This window comes from Myotis brandtii, unplaced genomic scaffold, assembly GCF_000412655.1.
Source record: "Myotis brandtii unplaced genomic scaffold, ASM41265v1 scaffold1460, whole genome shotgun sequence".
Classification (NCBI taxonomy): Eukaryota; Metazoa; Chordata; class Mammalia; order Chiroptera; family Vespertilionidae; genus Myotis; species Myotis brandtii.
In genome coordinates, this window is record NW_005355248.1 from 441,289 (window position 1) to 460,628 (window position 19,340).

General features: G+C 41.1%; 1 protein-coding gene and 1 long non-coding RNA gene across 9 annotated transcripts; one reads left to right on the forward strand and one right to left on the reverse strand.

Annotated features, from left to right (window-relative positions):
• Nucleotides 1-745: 745 nt before the first annotated feature.
• CCDC181 (coiled-coil domain containing 181) lies at nucleotides 746-18,303 on the forward strand. 8 transcript variants are annotated; one of them, XM_005861216.2, is made up of 6 exons: nucleotides 746-827; nucleotides 6,252-6,391; nucleotides 7,457-8,398; nucleotides 11,546-11,692; nucleotides 15,885-16,039; nucleotides 17,964-18,303. In XM_005861216.2, exons 1-6 carry the CDS (start codon nucleotides 806-808, stop codon nucleotides 18,115-18,117), a joined length of 1,560 nt encoding a protein of 519 aa, XP_005861278.1. In that variant the 5' UTR covers nucleotides 746-805; the 3' UTR covers nucleotides 18,118-18,303. The 8 variants fall into 8 exon arrangements, with proteins under 8 accessions (XP_005861278.1, XP_005861281.1, XP_005861282.1 ...); XM_005861219.2 differs by having other exon boundaries at nucleotides 756-1,023; XM_005861220.2 differs by having other exon boundaries at nucleotides 756-971.
• On the reverse strand, nucleotides 12,852-13,780 carry LOC106725224. Its single transcript, XR_001361095.1, has 2 exons — nucleotides 13,699-13,780; nucleotides 12,852-13,406 (listed from the first exon to the last, which is right to left on the reverse strand). It is a non-coding gene; the product is annotated as an uncharacterized LOC106725224 (long non-coding RNA).
• Nucleotides 18,304-19,340: the final 1,037 nt, after the last annotated feature.

Sequence of the window (19,340 nt, forward strand, 5' to 3'; positions counted from 1 at the left end):
AAGGGAGAGGGAGATAGAAACATCAATGATGAGCGAGAATCATTGATCAGCTGCCTCCTGCACGCCCCCATCTGGGGATGGAGCCCTGACCTTGAACCGTGACCTCCGGGTTCATAGGTCAACGCTCAACCACTGAGCCAGCGGGTGGGGCCATCTTGCTTTCTCTTTATACATAAAGAGGATGTTTGAGGATTTAAGGAAATGCTAGTTGACCATTTTTATGAATTTAAAAAATTAAAATTATTAGGAGGACAGTGGTTAATAGAATTATATAGGTTTCAACAGCATAATTCTAGTTGACTGTCTAGTTGACATGCTTGAAGCCTGGAGCAAACGTCCTATTTCCTTGACCACGCGGGTAAATTCGGTTTTGACTTTGATTGGTGGGCGGGACGGGGAGACCTTCTGGCCCACATCTGATAGTTGATTCGCAATATGCTTATCTACCCAGGAGACAAACTCGTGTTTGACGTTAACAGCTAAGAGAATAGTGTACAGAAACACTCGTACACGTTCCACACCTTCCAAACACTGGCGAGCGGCAGGTCCCCGCGGGAAATCTCACAACCAAGAGAGCGCGGCCTCCGCCAGTCGCTGACGCTGGGAGACCTGCGTGTGTGTCGCGGGGAGGAGGTCCCGCTGTCTCCATGGAAACCACCGAGCGGCAGTGCCTGCGAGACCACCTGCCCAGGAGCGCGAGCATCCACGGCTGCCAGTGCCTCAGGCTGCCGTCTGCGCCTGCGCGCGCCCACAGGCCTCGTCGTCAGAGAAGCCCGGATGGAGGACGCTGAGACGCGCCGTTGCCATGGCAGCCGGGTCCCGGCTGCGTAGGTAGCAGGTGCCGGGGTCTCCCTCGCCTCCTTGTCAGAGCTAAGATAGAGGAGGAGAGGAGAGCACCCCCGGCCATCTCTGTGACCTCAGCCGCCGCACCTCACAGGCAGGAGGGGCTGTAAGGGACCGAGGGAAGGACGGTGCGGACTTGTTTATGGGGGAGCGAGTGAACCGGGGGAGCTGCCGGGACAGGTGGGAGAAAGGGGGCGGGAGACCAGGGGGCAGAGCCCTCCTGTGGACTCCGCATCCTCCCGAGTCCCGCGTCCGCGGAGCCTGGCAACGCCTGGTTGTTGGCGGGTCTGTCATTGTTGCGTAGCCTTTCCCTCCATGGCTCCTCCCTGGGACGGAAAACTCACTCCCCGACATCAGCTCCTTCCAGGAAGAGGCCAGGCCGTCGCTGAGTCCCTGGTACCTGGGATACAACGAAAACGACCCCCTGGTGTTTGTTAACTGTTATGTATCGTCATGCTTGGGGTGACAGATTATAAGTGGTTTTTTTTCCTTTATTTTTATTGTTGACACTATTACAGATGTCCCTATTCATCCCCCCTTTCTTCCCTCCACTCAAACCCGGACCCCGTCCCTGTGGCCATCATCACTGTTGCCGGTGCCCATGGGTTAAGCTCGTATGTTCTGTGTTGATCCCTTCACCTTCTTCAGTCCTGGGAACCGTCTCCGCAGGATGCAGCAGGAAGAAGGGGCCGGTGGTCTCGGGATGTGACCACAGGGTCGATTTTGCTTAAGTTCTTATTTTATGTGAAAAGGCGTTCTCTTTGACATTCTTTCCATGTTCTTAGAATTTAAACACCCTTGTGTTTAAAAGGAGACGAGATAAGAGTGGAGTCTGTGACTTAGATGAGACTATATTTGTAAGTTGTGAATCCTGAAAGTTATCAACATTGTGTATATCTCTGGACTCAGACTCAACACTAAAAAGATGGGCAGTCACGTTCCCTCGTGGGAGTTAGCAGACACCAGGGAGAAGGAATTACTTTCTGTCTCTTACTATAGTTCCTGTTAAGAAGGTAGTTCTCGTCCAAGCCAGTTACATGGATTTCTAAGGAGGACAAACATGGAAATTTAAATGTGTGAAACTTACAGGAAATGTGTTGGGCGATTCCGTTGGTGTGAGGAGTATTTTTGTTGGAGCATGTTGACTGTGTATCATATGGCCAGTACCCTGGGAATGAAGATTAAAGGGACTGAAGGGGATTGAATAGCCGGTGACGCACTTGAAAAAGGCTTAGGGGACTAGGTAACAAGAGTTTATGATTCATGTTCTTTGTTTACTTGGGAACTAGCCATGAATTTTTTAAAGTTATAGGAAAAGAATGGCACTTTTGATTTGATCCAACCTATCAGTTACTTCTCAGAGTCACTTCAACTGTGGCTTTTTTAAGTATGGTATATTAGTATGACGTAATAACACCTAATATGTTTAATTTGTCATCATTTTATTTTTATTTATTATTTTTATGCTATGGTTTGGCTTTAAATTTGAGTTTTCACATGGGTGAGATTCTTTGTAAGTAATAAAGCATATTAATGAAAGTCTTTAGACAACCATTTATTTACAAGTTCCACTCTGTTTATTATAAAGTTAAGGGAAAGCACGGGAGAGTTCCATACAAATCTTATTCTAACAATTAGTTATGTAACTTAAACATCTTAACATAGTACATTTCAAGATCCCTGCTCTGAAAAGAGGGCTGATGGTCCTAAGGCATTTGTGACTGTGAAAAATGGAACTAGGTATGTGTTTTGAATCACAATGAGTTTCAATTTATTCTGCATGACTCATGGCAACCTTATTTCACTTGCTAGGTAAGTAAGCATAACAGTTGATGTGACTTAGTCTGCCTTGCAGGTAGGCAGTGGTGAGTAAACTCACTCTGCAATACTGACTTGGTTTCTCTAGGTCACCTCAAAGTATTATTGCTCTCAACCTCTGACTTACAAATTATCACAGCTTTACTCTGAGTCCTTTAAGAACGTCCATTTTGTAATCTTAGTTTAAAAGAAAGAAATATCTAGAAGTAATTATAGTCCAACTAATACATTAGAAATAGTTATAATTATCCAGTTGAATAATTGACATTTCAGTTACCCAAGACTAACTTTGTCTTGAGAAGGAAAGGAAACCAATATGAAGAACTAGACAAAGAAAGATGCCATTTAAATGAGACAGACTCCACAGTGTTTTTAAATCTTGAACTTAGTTATTTAGATACCAAATATTTATTTTATTTTTTGTAGTATACATATATATATTTACATTCAGTATTTATTTTGTGTCAGTTTCAGATGTGGTTAGACAACTTTACACAATGCTCCCTCTGATATTTGCAGTACCCAGCTGGCACCATACATAGTCATTACAATATTATTGACTACTTTTCTTATGCTGTACTTTACATCCCATGACTATCTTGTAACTACTAATATGCACTTCTCTTTTTCTTTTTCCATGACAGTTTCCCTCTTTTATATTCTGTTTTGCTCAATCTCTCTCCCCTCTCCCCTCTCCCCGCCTCCCATCTCCCTTGCCACTGACAGCTGTCGTCCTGCTATCGATGGTCTGTCTCTGTTTTGGTTGTTAGATACTCTTTACCGTGGTGCTGTGCATTTGCTTTTAAAATTCTCTTGCTTTTCACGAGTTGGCAGTTATTTATTCATTTGCATCTTATAGAAAAGGTTAAAAGCAACCTTAAGAGTCATCTAGCTCAACTTTTCTAAAGCTTCGATCTCCTGGAAAACATTCATGCCCGAGTCATCTTCTAGGCATCTCACCTCACTTCAGAATAAGCTCTGAAATGGAACGTCTCTCTTTCACGTGCCTAAACCTGCCCCACGTTTCCAGCCCTCGGACTAATTGTACTACTCGGCGTGATACAAGCCCGCTCCCCTTCACATGGCGGCCTTTTCAATAGTGTTTAACAGGTGCCACCCAGGGCCCGCGTTTCCTTCAACTGCCATCCAAGTGCTCCCCAGAGTCTGCTGCTAAGACACTTTACCTCACAGCCTACCTTCTTCCCTTCTCCTCTCTTGATCCCCTCTCCTGGCCTGCTAGCCCCTGAGTGAGTCCCAGCTTGTCTTCTGTTCTTTAAATGGCAGTAGCACAGGAATCGGTACAGGGCTTCCTGTGTTGTTTCTCACCCACAGTCTCAGCCTTGGAGCTCTTCTACGTCTTGGGTATCTCCATTTTTAAACTCATTTTGAACCCAGTGTTCACCAAGCCTATTGCAGTGTTTTTCACGTGTAGTGCTGAAAAGCCCTGCCACGTGTCTGGTGCAGCCAGTGGAAAGATGGCCCCCCACACGCTTCCACTATCATTTGTCGGTGAACAGGGGAAGGAAAACAATTTAAATCTCACTTTAGTAAAATTGGTACCAGGACAAGGTGGTCTCCTCAAATGTTTGGGGAGAATAAAGTGAAGCTAATGGCTAAAGCAAAGTTCAAATTGGGTAATTTATCAATTCAGCCACAATAGCTCTCATGTTACATCTTTACCAATGTGCTGAGGTCTCTCGCATTCTTGACATCCATTCGTTCTACTTCCAAAACGGGTTTTAGGCAACTTATTCTTGGTGGAGGAGCCAGAGAAGCAGGTATAGGAATAGGCTCCCAGGTGCTAGGAGCCCTAACATCAGATTTCTACAGTTTTTTTGGAACTGGGTCTAATATTCTGCGTACATTTAGAGAGCATGGCTCTTTTGTTTAAGTCAATAGTGGGAAGTGTGTAGATTATCGCTATATAGTTCTACCTTTGGCTATTTTGTGACAATTAAATCTACATAATTTTCCCTCAACCCTTTTCTTTGTGAAAGATAATATGACATCAAACTGACCCCTCCATATTCCTTCCAGATCTTTCTTTAGTGGCATGTTTATGTTCAGTTCCAGGCTTGTCCGTGTGTGTTTGTTCTTTCTCGTGCTATTCTGTTTGCGTGGAATAGCTGATGGACTCACAGACTCAGTAATCAAACCCTGCTCAGCTTTCCATGGTATTTGCAATTTAGACTGAGTTAATTGCTTCTTTTATCCCTTCCACAGTCCTTCATATACACCTTTATTACATTTACATGTTTATGTTCAGTTCCAGGTTTGTCCGTGTGTGTTTGTTCTTTCTCGTGCTGTTCTGTTTGCGTGGAATAACTGATGGACTCTCAGACTCAGTAATCAAACCCTGCTCAGCTTTCCATGGTATTTGCAATTTAGACTGAGTTAATTGCTTCTTTTATCCCTTCCACAGTCCTTCATATACACCTTTATTACATTTATTTACATTTTTATTTTTCCCTACATTTTTAATTTATGTGTTTTGTTTATGTTTGCCTTCTGTACCAGACTGAGTAGGCCAGAGGTCTTGTATAATCTTTATAGGAATACTAGAGGCCCAGTGCACAAAATTCGTGCACAGGTAGGGTCCCTAGCGGCTGCCAGCCAGCTGCTGGCCAGGGCCTTCCTTTGTTCCACACTGCCCCCTGGTGGTCAGCGCACATCATAGCGACTGATTGAACTCCCGGTTCCTGGTCAAACTCCCGAGGGGACACTTTGCATATTAGGCTTTTATATATATAGATTATAGGTGTGTGCAAAATTGTGCATATATGTGGTATGCTCACACACATATACAGACACATTATAGGTAGAGATTTACATGCTTCTTTTGTTTGAAAAGTTGTACACAAAAAATTAACATGGCTATGCACTGACCTCAATTTGAAGATAACTTTAGCTTAGCTCTTTTAAAAATGAATTTCATTTCATTTCATTTCACAAACATTTATTAACTTTCATCTGACATCTCTATTTATTGTCACTGTCTTCTAGTATTAGGCATCAGAGTTTGTTTTTTTAACAAAAAAAATGTTTTATTTAGAGTTGACAACAGCCTGACTTCTGTGGAAACCAGCATTTACCATAAATGAGAAGTAGTTATTACTTAGTTAAAAAGCTCTTAGGTCACAAATTATAGTTACGCCTATAAGTGACTAGATCCTTCTTTACGAAGGTGGGGAAACTGAGGGTGGGGATTGATATACTTGTGTTCATTTGAACATAAGAAAATGCAGATGGGTGAGACTAAGAAGCTGAGTCATGCGCTGTGAGCGCTCTGACGCACAGGCGTTTTAATGCTATCCGGGGAATGTGGAACATCCCTCTCTAAGCCGCCGATGGTCTTCTTATCTGCCTCTTAGTCTCCTTGCAAATTCCGGTTTCAGGAATTGGGGGGAAGTGGTTAGGAGTAGTACACTTGGAAAATGTCTGGCCATTGTAAGTCTACAGGCACATGTTTATTCTGAGCACCCCATGTTTTGTGCGTCTGTGTTAATGAGCTTTATCTTCAATTTTGGTCTTTAGACTCACATACACCTGAAGTACACATAGCATAGACCTTATCTCTTTTCGTCTCACAGCATTATTCCCTAACACACAGAAAATGGATGAAAATAAAGATACTGATTCCAAAGAAACTGGAGAATATGAAGATGACTTTGAAAAGGACCTGGAGTGGTTAATTGATGAACAAGAACAAAGTGATGTCAACATAATAGAGGTATAAATAAATTGCTAACAGCAACAAAGTGTTTTGTAATTCTTGAAGAGTTTCGTATTATCTCGTCTAAACCTCACAAAATTTCTTTAATGTACATAGAACAAATGACATCATCCCATCTTATAGATGAGAAAATTGAGGCACAGAGAGTTTAAATGTTGTATCTTAAGGCACGGGTAATTAGTGAGAGAACAGGGATTAAGTTAGCACTTAATAAAGCTAAAATTATAATTCTAAAATTGTGAAAATTGATTTATATAATATAAATAATATAATTAATTGCATGAAAAGCAAAAAAATGAGTACAATTCATTTCTAGTTTATATGAACGAGTAAAATCATGGAGATTTAATGTGAGTGACAAATGAAGCAAATCCTCAAAAAACATAGTCTTTTGGCTAATATTTGAAATCTTAAGAGTAAATAAGCTCTGAGCAACAAAGAAAAGACAAGTGAATGAGCTCTTTAGGGAATTAATATAGAAAAATATAAAGGGTCTATTACTTTTTTTCTCTAGAAAATCTAGAGGTAAAAATTGATCTGGATTTGGGTTCTGCAGAAAATGGCAATAATAATCTCAAGGGATTCTAAGAACCTCAAAATAATTAGGACTTGACCAATGGCAGTAACTTTTAATGGTCTTGGGGAGAAAGATACTTTTTTTTTGAAGAATACAAATATTATAAAAAGAAAACATTAAAAAATATACTTCTGAAAATGTAAAGGGAGGAAAATTTTATAGAGGGTGGAATATTAAAATAATATTTATAGTTACCTTCTCATGCATTGGCATAAAATACTTTAAATATCAGTATAGCACTCAATACCATCAAATACAGATTTAGAGTTAAAATTTCCTGACTGCTGTTGTCCATGCATTTCCCCTGGGGTGCTCACAAATGTGAGTTAGAATATTATGAGCAAAGAGCGAGCAGGAAGCACATGTATTTTTCCATTTCTAAAATTACATGAATCTGAAAATCCATTTCTGGTTTTTTTACATACAAATAGACAAAGTGTCTCCATTTTTGCTGAAAAGAGAACCTCATATATATTTTTTTTTAGATGGCTTGTGGGAATGAAGAGAGCATTAGCAAAGAGTTAAAAGAGAATGAAACAGAAGCCGAACTCACGGGACAGCTTCCTGATCCTGACGCATCCTCGAGGGATGAGGCTTCACCAGGAAGAAATGACTTCATTTCTGTACCGAGTAGTCAGTCTTTGGAACCCATGTCAGATTCAGACAGTGAAAACTCCTTCCAGGAACCCAAACTGGAAAGCCAGAAAGACGTGGAGGAGGACGAGGATGAGGAGGTGAAGAGATACATTATGGAGAAAATTATACAAGCCAACAAGATTCTACAGAATCAAGAACCTGTGAATGACAAGAGGGAGCGGAAACTGAAGTTCAAGGACAAATTAGTGGATCTCGAAGTTCCTCCGCTGGAAGACACTGACGACTACAAATGTTGTTTTGAAAATGAGAGTAATGTGTCTGGGAAACTGTCGCAGTTACATATTTCCAATGAACTTGGACAGGAAGGTGTGCTCCTGTCGCTCCCTGGCGGGAGCTGTGAAGAGAACAAGGACAGGAAGGTACTGGTCGAGAGAGACGGGAAGTTTGAACTTATGAATCTGCAAGACATTGAGAGTCAGGGGTTCTTGCCCCCCATTAGCAATGTCAACAGTTCAGAACATGATGCTCAGCAGTCATCAGCCAGGTCCTCCAGCTCAGCTGTCAGTGGTGTCAAGAAGGAAGAGCCTGCAGCCAAGATCCAGGGCTCATCCACAGAGGAGCCCACGGCTTTCCCCCCTCAACCGCCGCCCAACCCCAAGGCTCGGCCAAGCTCCGCTGCCAACTCAGAGCCCAGTAAGGGGAACGGGAAGTCTAATCACAGGATACAGTCTGCCAATGTATCTCCAGTGACCTCCACGTATTGTCTTTCTCCGCGACAGAAGGAACTGCAAAAGCGGCTGGAACAGAGGAGAGAGAAGCTGAAGAGGGAGGTGAGAGCGCATGGGCACCAGGTGGAGAGGAGAATCTGTTTTCATATTTTACAGGTGCAGCAGCAATGGAAACAGTCCTTCACCAAAGTATTTCTTCCAAGTATGGGGCGTATTTGCCTGGTTGCTTTGTTTTCCTGTCGGAAGATGAAGGGTTGAGTGTTCAGGATGTGTATGGACGGGATGAGCTCCATGACTACCTTGGTCCTTGGTGTAAGGCTCCCAAAGCCCAGTAAAGAACACCTGGGTTGGATCGGGGGTCGAGCTCAGTGGGGACTTCATCTGATCCTTTCATTGTAAAGGTGAGGCTCAGAGAAGTCAGGTGACTGCTGAAAGGAACCTGGATGTGAGACGGGTGAGAATCTAATGTCAGGTGGGAACGTGCAGGCAAGCTGTGCTGGGGTTTAGGAGGCAACAGGTAGAATTGGATTATAATTCTGTGGTGTGTGTGTGTGTCATGTATTGTGTATGCCTATAATCCCTTGAGTTCAGGGATTTTAGTCAAATTAAGAATAGAACTAATAACCTTAGTGAAATATCTCCAGAATGCCTTATGGAATCCAAAATTATTATTTTGGGGTATTTTTTTGCTCTTAAAATAAAAGTATTTTATAATTGAACACTCTAGGTGCCAAAACTGGTACGTTTTCTTGAAATGACTTGAATGCCCCAAATTCTGTTTTACTGGATAACTAATGGTGTTAAGCTGAACCACACAAAATGTTTAACTGTAAATACCAAACCTCAGCAGAATCATGGGCTAATAGGATGTTACAGTTAGAGGAAAGCTTAAAGATCATGTTGCAGATCAGAAAACTATAGTGTAGAAAGTTTAAGTAACTTTACCAAAGACATTCAACTTGTTTGTAGCAAAGTTGGAGTAAAAAATCCCAGTTTTCTTGGCATTCATTGAGAAATAGTATATTTTCCATTTAGGCAGGAAACTACCAGGGGAATCTCTGCATTTATCAGGAACTCACATTCTCAGAAAAAGTGAAAAACAGAGTCAGCAAGAACATGGAGCCCATAGCCCACTCAGGCCGGAGTCTGAAAGGCTGCAGACTCAGTGTTTTCTGGCTCGGCCACTGGTATCTAAACTCTAACAGTCAGGTTCCGCTTACTTGGATCAGATACATAACAATACTTAAAGCAGCGGTTCTCTACCTGTGGGTCGCGACCCTTTGGCGGTCGAACGACCCTTTCACAGGGGTCGCCTAATACCATCCTGCATATCAGATATTTACATTACGATTCATAACAGTAGCAACATTACAGTTATGAAGTAGCAACGAAAATAATTTTATGGTTGGGTCACAACATGAGGAACTGTATTTAAAGGGCCAGAAGGTTGAGAACCACTGACTTAAAGGCTCTGTTAAGTTTATGACAATTAAAAAAATGTATCTGTTGAGAGTAACTGGACGCACACAGCCATGCATATGTGTGGGCGTATTTCTGTGAAAGTGATGGAGGAGGTTTTACACCATTTCAGTATCTCTCACCAGTGAACTAAGGGTAACTGTGACTGGTGTGGCTGGTAGATTGTTCTGTTTGCATTTGATCCTCTTCTCTGGGCGTCACACACTGTTGTTTCCTCATGTCAAAGATCCGAATAGCTGTTCCCCTTCCCTCGTACTTGCTGAAGGCATGGGCTTTATAATCTAAGGGTTTAAAAATATTATTTAGCTTCTTTCACAGCTTTACTTTTTATGCCCGACAAAATATTGCTGGGCTGGCTGCTGTACTCTGGCTCTCTGCTAAGGGAGCCATTTCCCCGTTCTCCCTGGCAGCTCTGTTAGCTGGGCTCTGGCTGATGTTGTCTGTGTAAGTGTCTAAAGGTTCCTTCTGGAAAGATAATCGTCCTACCATACTGTCCGTGTCCATGCAAGGCATCCCAATGTTCTTTTTTTTTCTTTTCGTAAAAAGGAACTATATATAATGTAAGCTCCATTAGGGTTTAGAAAATAGTAGACAGGCATGTTAAAAGGTATTTTATGCTGTTAAGGGTAGAATTTTGTCTTTCCTTCCTATATTGTGTTCCATCCAAAGTAATTAGAAGGACTTTCTCTGTTGTCAAAGCGTAAGGAAAGGATTCTGAATTCCATTCTTTGAGAAAATGTAAGCAGGGATTGTGTCGTTCATATAAATAGACAGTGTCTATTTATTTCAGTGATGACTTTAGTGTTGGGAGAGACTGGAGACCTGTGAAGGCAGCTCGTGTTAGAGGTGAGAACAGTGCGTACGCAGCAGGGTGAGTGCCCTCAGGTCCAGCTCGCTGCTGTTCCCACCACCGCGCGGCGCGGCTCCCACGCGATGCTTCATCGCTGTCTGTAACTGGGTCCATGAAGTACCTCCCTTCAGGTTTAAGTCACTCCCTTTTAGAATGTTAGCTGGATAATTCAGATTTAAAAATTCATTTTGTTCTTGCATTTAACTAATTATCTAAACATTTTTCCTGATAGCAAAGTGTTAATTTATGAATATATGCTAGCTGAAAATATGTTTAAACATAATAATAAAAATTCCAAACATATCTAAAGGTGCAACTAACCCTCTGTTCTCATCCGGATTCAGAAATCGCTGAGATTTTGGCGTATTTGCTTCACCTCCTTCGTGGGCTAAGGAATTTTCAGAGCAGGTCCTAGACAGCAAGCACATGGTGGCTCACTTACACCCTTCAAAGTACATCTCTAAGTGACTGCAGCCTTTTCTTTTGCAACCACAATGCCATTTATTACAATTAACAAATGTAACAATAATAGAAAAGCATTTAGAACATCTTTCTGCTTTTACGGACATCATGCAGTGCTTCTGTGGCTTAGCTGCATTTAAGACCAAAATTAAAGTAGGAAGTGGAGGAGAGATTCAAGGAATTCCTGGACAGTATGTATTATACACCCATATAATTGTAGCCTTTGTCTCTACAGTTTGATTTATCTTAAAAAAATCTTTATTCTCTTCCTAAGCAAATTAGAGGCATTATTATTATTATTATTTTTTTATTTTTTTAAAGAACACCTAGCTTTTCGATGGAAAGTTTTAGAGGCAGGGAATTCTAACTTCAGATCTCAAAATATCTCTCTCTACTCTAAGGACTCACCTATGATTTTTAAATCTTTTATTAATGCCTTTTGATGTTCTTTCCACCAGGAAGAACTACGGAAAATAGAAGAAGAGAAAGAAAAGAAAAAGGAGAACGACATAGTATTTAAAGCGTGGTTGCAAAAGAAAAGAGAGCAGGTTGTAGAAATGAGGAGAATTCAGCGAGCAAAGGAAATTGAAGACATGAGCAGTAGAGTAAGTAAAACTTCTATAAAAATTAATTTCATACAGAGATGGAGGTGTGATTTGTTTACGGAAGGGCATCAGAATGTCAGACTAAGAACATCTGCGAGAAGTAGAGAGACTTGTCCAGGAACCACCCTCGCAAAAGATGCATCAGGCGCATCCTAAGAAGCCTTGCAAAAATCCAGTGACTCCTATTTCATTTAAACTGTCATAGCACCAAATAGGGAAAGCTACCAATTTTTTTAGACAGTGTAACTTTTATATTCAAATAGGGCAAAGATGGGGTGCACACACAAAATACCCCTACACCTGCATTAAGAAGTGTGCTTTCAAGTGTTTTTATTTTTACCAACATGATAGGTAGAAAATGTTGTTGCATTGCAGTGTTATTTTCAGCAAGACTGATCACCTCTGAGCTGTTTGGATATTCTTTTCATAGAAAAATTCTTTGTCAACTTTTCTGTTAGGAAATATTCTTTGAGAAATCTACTGCATTACTTTTTCCCTTTGGTTTTTCATTTTTTGGTTTTGTAATGCAGAAATGTTTGGTTTTATATGGTTATATTTATAAAAATATTTTAAAAATGCTGGAAATATTAAAACATAATCTAGTAAAGCACAATATAAAACCCTACATTCAGTCTAGGAGAACATTTTGTCTATTCTATCTTCAACTTACATCCCGAGTCCCACCGTCTTCATCTAAACCACCACGGCATGTTGCCTGACCCGCTGCAAAAGCCTGGTAACTGCTCCTCCTTCTTCCACCTTGCCCCCAACTCCATTCCGTCCCCAGCACAGCGGCCAGGGTGAGCCTCTGAATGCGGAGTAGATTGCATCAGGGAGGCTCAGAAACCTCCAATGGCTCCTCATCTCCAAATAAAGTCCCAAGTGCCTACCACCGCCTACAAGGTTGGACACTGTCGGATCCCTGTTATTCTGACTTCGTCTCCTTCCACTTGCCAGCCCTTTGCGACAGCTTGATTTTGACTTTGCTTTTTATTGAACGTGCAAAACACAGCCCCTTGTCACGTCCTTTGCTGTGTTACCAGTGCTTGGAAGACTCTGTCCAGATGTCCTCCTTCCACTTGCCAGCCCTTTGCGACAGCTTCATTTTGACTTTGCTTTTTATTGAACATGCAAAACAGCCCCTTGTCAGGTCCTTTGCTGTGTTACCAGTGCTTGGAAGACTCTGTCCAGATGTCTCCAAACTCGCTCCCTCACTTTCTCTCTAAATACCCTCCTTTCTCCTCACCTTCCCATTATTAGTTTCTCTCCTTACCACACTTTTCTTTGCATCTGACATACCAGTCAGTCAATCAATCATCTATTCTTATCTGCTCGTCTAGAACAACACTCCCCGGTGTGGCTTTCTGAGCTGATGGAAACGCCCTGCACCTGTGCTGGCGGTCAAGCCACAGTGTGGCTGTGAAGCCCTGGAAATGGAGCTAATGTGACCAAGATACTGAGCGTGTAATTTTCTCTGTCTGTAGCCACATGCGACTAGCGGCTACTGCGTTGTACAGTATCGGCCTAGGAGGTATGGGAGAGCTGACCTGGTTTTTTCATTGATGTGACCGAGTACTCCTGTGCCTGTAGATAGTCTATATAATAGATACTCTGTAAATATCCATTGAATGAGTAAATGGGCAGAGATACCCATCAATCCTGTTGGTTCCTGAATTCCTGACTCTTCTGGTCTGTAATTCCAGATGAACACTTTCTGTCACCCGCAGCCACTCTGCGATTTCTAGGTGTTCAGCGGTACCCTTTAGGTCCATGAGTCCTCTTCACCAGGTTCGGCGTCGTACCCGGAAGACCCTAGGTCACATGCATTTCATAACTGAGACCAGCATGCTTTGCCATGTGGATCACAGGTAAAGGAAAATGCAAGGTGTAGGAGAAGGTCTTCTCCATCACGGGCTCATATTTGGGGGAAGTATTAAGTGAGTGTTCTAGCCAGGCATCCATCCCAAGGCCCCAGATCTGTCCCTTTGCTCTCTTTATTCTCCCACCTGTCATCTGCAGCCTCTCTGCGATTTCTAGGTGTTCAGCGGTATCCTTTAGGTCCATGCGTCCTCTTCACCAGGTTCAGCGTCGTACCCTAGGTCACATGCATTTCATAACTGAGACCAGCATGCTTTGCCATGTGGATTGCAAGTAAAGGAAAATGCAAGGTGTAGGAGAAGGTCTTCTCCATCACGGGCTCATATTTGGGGGAAGTATTAAGTGAGTGTTCTAGCCAGGCATCCATCCCAAGGCCCCAGATCTGTCCCTTTGCTCTCTTTATTCTCCCAAATAAGTTTTTTCAACACAATGGGCTACTCCACTAGCTGCTGCTTATGACAGAGCTTCATGGCTGTTACCCTTATGAGACATTCTACGGCTGCAAATGCTAAAGCCACTCTCCAAAAGAGGAGTTACAGCTTTGGAGGTGGGCTGGGCAGCTAGATGCTCTCAAAGCTAAAAGTCAAAGCTGGGATCTCGTGAAGTTCCATGGTGGCGGCAGATGAAGTGAAAGCTACACTGACACTCTCCCAGGACCAAACTGGAATTACAACTAAAATGTAGAAAAACCATCCTGAAAAATCAAATGAAGACCAGCTGGAGAGAGCCCTGATAACCAAGGATGTAAGGTGGAGACCACATACAGACTGGTAGGAAGTCAGAATCGCCTGGAGGTTGCCCGCCGGGCAGCAGAAGTTCCGGAGGGATAGCTCAGCTATGGGGGGTTCCCACTGACAACTCTGGGGTCTGAACCCCAAAGTTAGCATCTAAAGAAAGGCTGAATAACGTAAGTGTTGGATCTTTGGTTTTCAGACTCTATTCCACGGACATTCTTCAGATTGCTACAAAGACCTCAACTCTGCTCACACTGCCTTTCTCCAACTGTTTTATTTGTTTGTGCAAAATTATTTTTTCTTGTCAAAGGGCTCAACTTTGCAAAGTTTGCAAGTCGCTATGTTTAGACCAGGGATCCTCAAACTTTTTAAACAGGGGGTTTAGACCTTCATTTATTGATGACAGTCGTCCCCCAGTACCTGTGTGGGATTGATCCCTGGGTCCCTCTGCGATACCAAAATCCCTGGATGCTCAAGGTCCTTATATAAAGGGTGTAGTATTCGCATATAACCTACATAATCCTCTTGTACACTTTATTTTTTTAAAATGTATTTTATTGATTTTTTACAGAGAGGAAGGGAGAGGGACAGAGAATTAGAAACATCGATCAGCTGCCTCCTGCACACTCCCTACTGGGTATGTGCCTGCAACCAAGGTACATGCCCTTGACCGGAATCAAACCTGGGACCCTTCAGTCCGCAGGCCGACGCTCTGTCCACTGAGCCAAAAACCGGCCAGCCTCTCGTACACTTTAAATCATCTCTAGGTTACTTATAATACCTAATAGAATGTAAATGATATGCAAATAGCTGTTATACTGTATTGTTTTCTTTTCTTCTATGTATGCATGTATTTTTTATTGAGAGAACATTGGTTAATAACATTTTATAAGTTTCAGGTATGCAGGATGATAATTCCATGTCTGTGTACACTGTAGTGTGCTCACCAGTTATCACCACACAATTGACCCCTTCACCCATTTTGCTCTCTCCCCACTGCCTTCCCCTCTGTTACCATCTATATATTTTCTGTACCTGACATTGTTTTTATTTTGTTTTGTTTGTTCATTTGTTTCTTTTTTGTTTTATATTCCCCATAAAAATGAGTGAAATCACGGTTTTTTGTCCCTTTCCATCTGACTTATTGCACTTAGCATAGTACATTTGAGATCCATCCATGTTGTCATAAATGGCAATATGTCATCTTTTTTTATGACTGAGTAGTACACCATTGTACATAAATGTCACATCTTTTTTAACCCTTCACCTATCACAGCTTAGGTTGTTTCCAGGTTGGCTGTTGTAAATGATGCTGCAATAAACATGGGAGGGCCATGCTCACTAAGACTTTTGAAAGAAGCCACATGGCAGTGAATTCAGTGTGGAATTTTCTGACGGGGGGAGTCATTGTTGCTGATTCAAATGTGGTATGTTTGGTTTGGATATGAGGAGTGCAGGTCATGGGTTGGCATTACTATGAAAAATTTGAGTGGGACCTATTCTTGTAGGGTCCTGTAGGCAGGGTCTCAGAGTGTAGTTGTGGTTTATTCAAATTAAGCAAAGCTTGTTTTCGTAACTAGCAGGAAAACAGAGACCCACAACAAGCTTTTCGATTATGGCTTAAAAAGAAGCACGAAGAGCAGCTGAAAGAAAAAAAGACAGAAGAACTTCGAAAGCAGGAGGAATGCTTGTTCTTCCTCCAGGGGACAGAAGGCCGTGAACGGGCCTTTAAACAGTAAGTCACAGGCAGAACGCGCCCCTCCCTCACGGTCATTTTAGGAAGTTATATATGGATAAAGCTTGGGGAAAAAAATAAGCCAAATATTGGATCTTTGACATTGCATCCTATTCACTTTTAAATCCACTTTAATAAATGTGTGAGATTCTTTGATTCCACACTTGGCACAACATTGATACCATTCTTTTAAGATAGTTTTCAACACTAAAGTTGTTTCTTATGGCACCAGTGTGGTAGCCTTTGAGAGCCCACCATTCATTCATATATCCATCTGTTTGTTCATTTCTTAGAGGAATGGGCCAAAGATTGCTTACAGCTTCTCCTACCTAGTCCTCAGAAAAACTGAATAGTTACATTTACCTAGAACTATTTTTCTGTAAAGAAAGGCAGTCAGACTGAGGAGACCAAATGAGAGGTGATTTGGGTACATATGTTGGTGGCTCAAGGCAATCCTGATCTCTCTTCAGTATCTGGGTAAGACCCTGCATTACCTGGCTGGTTCTGAGGAAACACACCTGGCTTATAATTCTGCCAGCAAGCCTGTGGGAGTCCTGTTGTTTGAAGTTACTTTCATTTCTGGTTTTGTTTTTTATATATTTCTCTTTTTTTCTTTGTCTCTCTCTCTTCCTTTTTAAAAAATATATAACCCTTTATAATAGAAGCAGTAAATATTCATTGTGGAAATGGAGGGGGAAAACTTCGCATTCTCATCACTCAGAAATCACTATTGCTAGGACCTTAGTGCATATATTCTAGATATTTCTCTGTATTTATAATTTAAAAATAGAAATTGAGATCATACTTACAAACTGTTCTCAATTGGCTTATTTTCATTAATGATCTCATCTACCTCCAGCCCGTAGCCATTTTTTCCCAGGTGGCCCCCCAAATGGCTACAGTTTAATTTGCTCAAACTAGTATCCAGTTCAGGACCACACTGCATTGGGTTATGATGTTTCTTTTTTTCTTTTTTTTTTCTTAAGTGCCTTTTTCTAATACAATTTTAAAGTTTAGATTTATTTCTTTAAAATATCACACACACACACACACACACACACACACACACCACATACATACTTACATACTAGATATGTGTATATACAATTTTTTTTTAAATATATTTTATTGATTTTTTTACAGAGAGGAAGGGAGAGAGATAGAGAGTTAGAAACATCGATGAGAGAGAAACATTGATCAGCCGCCTCCTGCACATCTCCCACTGGGGATGTGCCCGCAACCCAGGTACATGCCTTTGACCGGAATCGAACCTGGGACCTTTCAGTCCGCAGGCTGACGCTCTATCCACTGAGCCAAACCAGTTTCGGCTATAATTATTTTTTATGTTATTTTACCTAAGCAAGATTTATAGACTTAAATTTGTTAGAATGTGAACTCTCCATTTTTTGATGTTTTTTATGCTCAGGCTTATTTTTCTGCTTTAAGGAAAAACTAGTTTATGCAATGAAAATCAAGAGCTCTGTAATTTTCTACCAAGAAAAGCAATGCAACATTGATGCATGCTGGGATTCTCAGCCTGGTTAAGTAAGGTTTTAGCATGCAACTAGTTATAAAAAATGAGTTATTTGGAATCTATCACATACTTATTTATGTATAAAGCCATATTTTTAAAAAAGGATAGGACCCATATCACATATAAAACTGTTTATTACTAAAAAATGTTATGTTTGCAATTTCATTGTAAGACAAACTTAATTCAAACATTCAATACCAGATATAACTATGTTTTCTTGTGTGGGCCTAGGGCATAAGCCTGAAATTTTTCAGTTAATACTTTTGTGTTGTGACTACAGCGTTTCAGTGTAAAGACATTCAGTTTCTTTTAATTGGCTATAGCAGTAACTTTATAGCATGAAGCATACATGCTGGTTGACACCAGACCTGATCATGTCTGTTCCTGCAGGTGGCTACGAAGGAAGCGGGTGGAAAAACTAGTGGAGCAACAAGCTGTCAAGGAAAGGACTAGACAGTTCCGACTGGAAGCAAAGCGTTCCAAACAGTTTCAGCCATATATGTCCGAAGCCAAATCCTTCCGTTTTACTGACCATTACAACTGAAGGTATCTATTAAATACTTCATTTTGAAGCCACAATCCTCAGAATTTTGGATATTATTTTTGTATGCCCCTGTGCTTTGGTTATACTCTGAATTATGGAAATGGTACATCTTTTTGGTGATGTTGACAGTGATTGATCCTTTCTTTTTTACACTAGAACAAAATAAATTTCTTCTCTTGATGTGTGGGAATGTGTTATACCCTTTCTTAGGCCATGCAACAAATTGAACAATGAATGAATTCTGCATTCTTTATTCCCTTACTTCTAAATTATTTTAACGTTTCTAACAGGAAAGAACCACAAGAAAGGCACATTTCTATTCTTAGTTCTTATTATCATGAAAAAATTGCAATAGGACATTTCATAAGACAGGAGTTACCTCTTGAACAAGCCTGGCTCAAGGCCTTATACAAAGTTTTATTTATATCAACTTTAACCTTGACTAGCTGTGGCAATAAGCAATAGGGTAGGCCGACTTCTTTATTTTATTTTATTTTATTTTAAATATGATTCTTTACAGAGAGGAAGGGAGAGAGATAGAGAGTTAGAAACATCGATGAGAGAGAAACATCAATCAGCCGCCTCCTGCACATCTTCTACTGGGGATGTGCCGGCAACTCAGGTACATGCCCTTGACCAGAATCGAACCTCAAAGTCCTATTTATATCACCTTTAACCTTGACTAGCTGTGGCAACAAGCAATAGGGTAGGCCGACTTCTTTAAAACAAAGTGACAATACTGTTTTAGGTATGTTACAAAATTAGCCAGCTCTTAGTTTATAATGTGCCTGGTATTGTAAATGTTTTACATAAATAACTTAGTATAATGTTGGTAACAACCCTGTTAGTCTCGTTTTGTCCATGAGGTCAGCAGTGTTAGGTTCACAGTGTTTGAGGAACTGCCATACTGTCTTCAATAGTGTTTGTACCATTTTGTATTCCCATCAGCAATACACAAAACTTCCAATTTTTTCACATTCTTGCGTTATTTTGCTTTTCTGATAATAGCCATACTAATGGGTATGAAGTACTCAATTTACATTCCCCTAATGATCGGTGATACTGAGCATCTTTTGATATGCTTATAGGCCAGTGATGGCGAACCTTTTGAGCTCGGCAGGTCAGCATTTTGAAAAACCCTAACTTAACTCTGGTGCTGTGTCACATATAGAAATTTTTTGATATTTGCAACCATAGTAAAACAAAGATTTATATTTTTGATA